Source organism: Tigriopus californicus, chromosome 6, assembly GCF_007210705.1.
Source record: "Tigriopus californicus strain San Diego chromosome 6, Tcal_SD_v2.1, whole genome shotgun sequence".
NCBI lineage: Eukaryota > Metazoa > Arthropoda > Copepoda > Harpacticoida > Harpacticidae > Tigriopus > Tigriopus californicus.
This window is the reverse complement of record NC_081445.1, coordinates 748747-749794: the sequence shown is the minus strand read 5'-3', so window position 1 is coordinate 749794 and position 1048 is coordinate 748747. Positions and strand designations below refer to the sequence as shown.

The following is a 1048-nucleotide window of genomic DNA, read 5'->3' as shown; positions in this document are numbered from 1 at the left end:
GTCCAAAAGATCAACACCTACTGTCTGCCCGTGCCTTCGTCGGCCAACTCGGACACGTCAGACAACATGATCAAGGAGATCCTGCTCGTCGAGGAAGAGGACGATGAGGATTTGCGTTCCAAGAACTTGGTCTCCTTTCTGGGCATGAAGGACGGTCTCACGGCCTCCATTGCCTCGCAAGGCACTCTCTGTGATGACTCCCCGCGATCCTCGATCGACACCGCCAATGCCACACACGCACCCTCGCCGGGGGTCTCCGGAGCCGGGGTCTTGGGCAATAACAGAGGAGGTCGAGGAGGGGTCCTATCCCGCAGTGCCAGTCTGGCCTCCAAGTCCAAGGAACACGTGACGTTTAAGCTTTAAGAGAAAGAGGGTGGGTTCCCGGTCGTTTGAATCGAAAATCTTGGGTTGGGTGGGGGTTGGATGGGAGTGGGGACATGTTCTGTCAACGTTCCCCGGGACCTCGAAGTTAAGTGTTATGCACAATAAGGCTCTCTTAGAATTGAGTCAAACCAAAAACACATAAGGTGTCGATCCATTCCCGTGACCTTGAAGACGGCACCAATGTGCTTGAGAGGCATATTTTTATGGCCTTTCCATTTCTCCGAATTTCCCCTTTTGAGTCGTTCTTGATCCAAGAAGAAAAAGGCCACGCTTACACATTACGGCGACAACGCGTACCGCTGAGCTGCTGACAACCACCGATACTTTCTCCATTCCAAACCTACATTCAACGTTCCTGATGATTTGTCCCTTTGGCGTTTAAGAATCTGAACAATCCTACTCACGAGATAAAGTGTCAGGATCTTACAAACCAGCCATAACGATACATATACGATACATAAATGTGTTGAATTTGTAAAAATCAATAAAGAAAACTCTATTTAGCACATGGTCCCACTCAAATCGGTCCACCAACCCCCTCGGTCCTTGTGACGTCCGTTGTGAGGACGAAAATTGGCCTTCGAAGATAACCTACCAAAAGATCCGTTGACCTAAAAAGGTTTCGGTCTAGACTAAAGATGATCTCTCGCCCTATTCTCCCCCC

The 1048-nt window shown here is 49.6% G+C and overlaps 1 protein-coding gene across 1 annotated transcript; it reads left to right on the top strand.

Moving 5' to 3' along the window:
* LOC131881885 (uncharacterized) lies at positions 1-890 on the top strand (the record flags this gene model as incomplete). Its single annotated transcript, XM_059228877.1, is given in 1 exon segment — positions 1-890. A coding segment is annotated over 1 exon segment (363 nt), but the record flags the coding sequence as incomplete, so codon positions are not given.
* Between the last annotated feature and the right edge of the window lie 158 nt (positions 891-1048).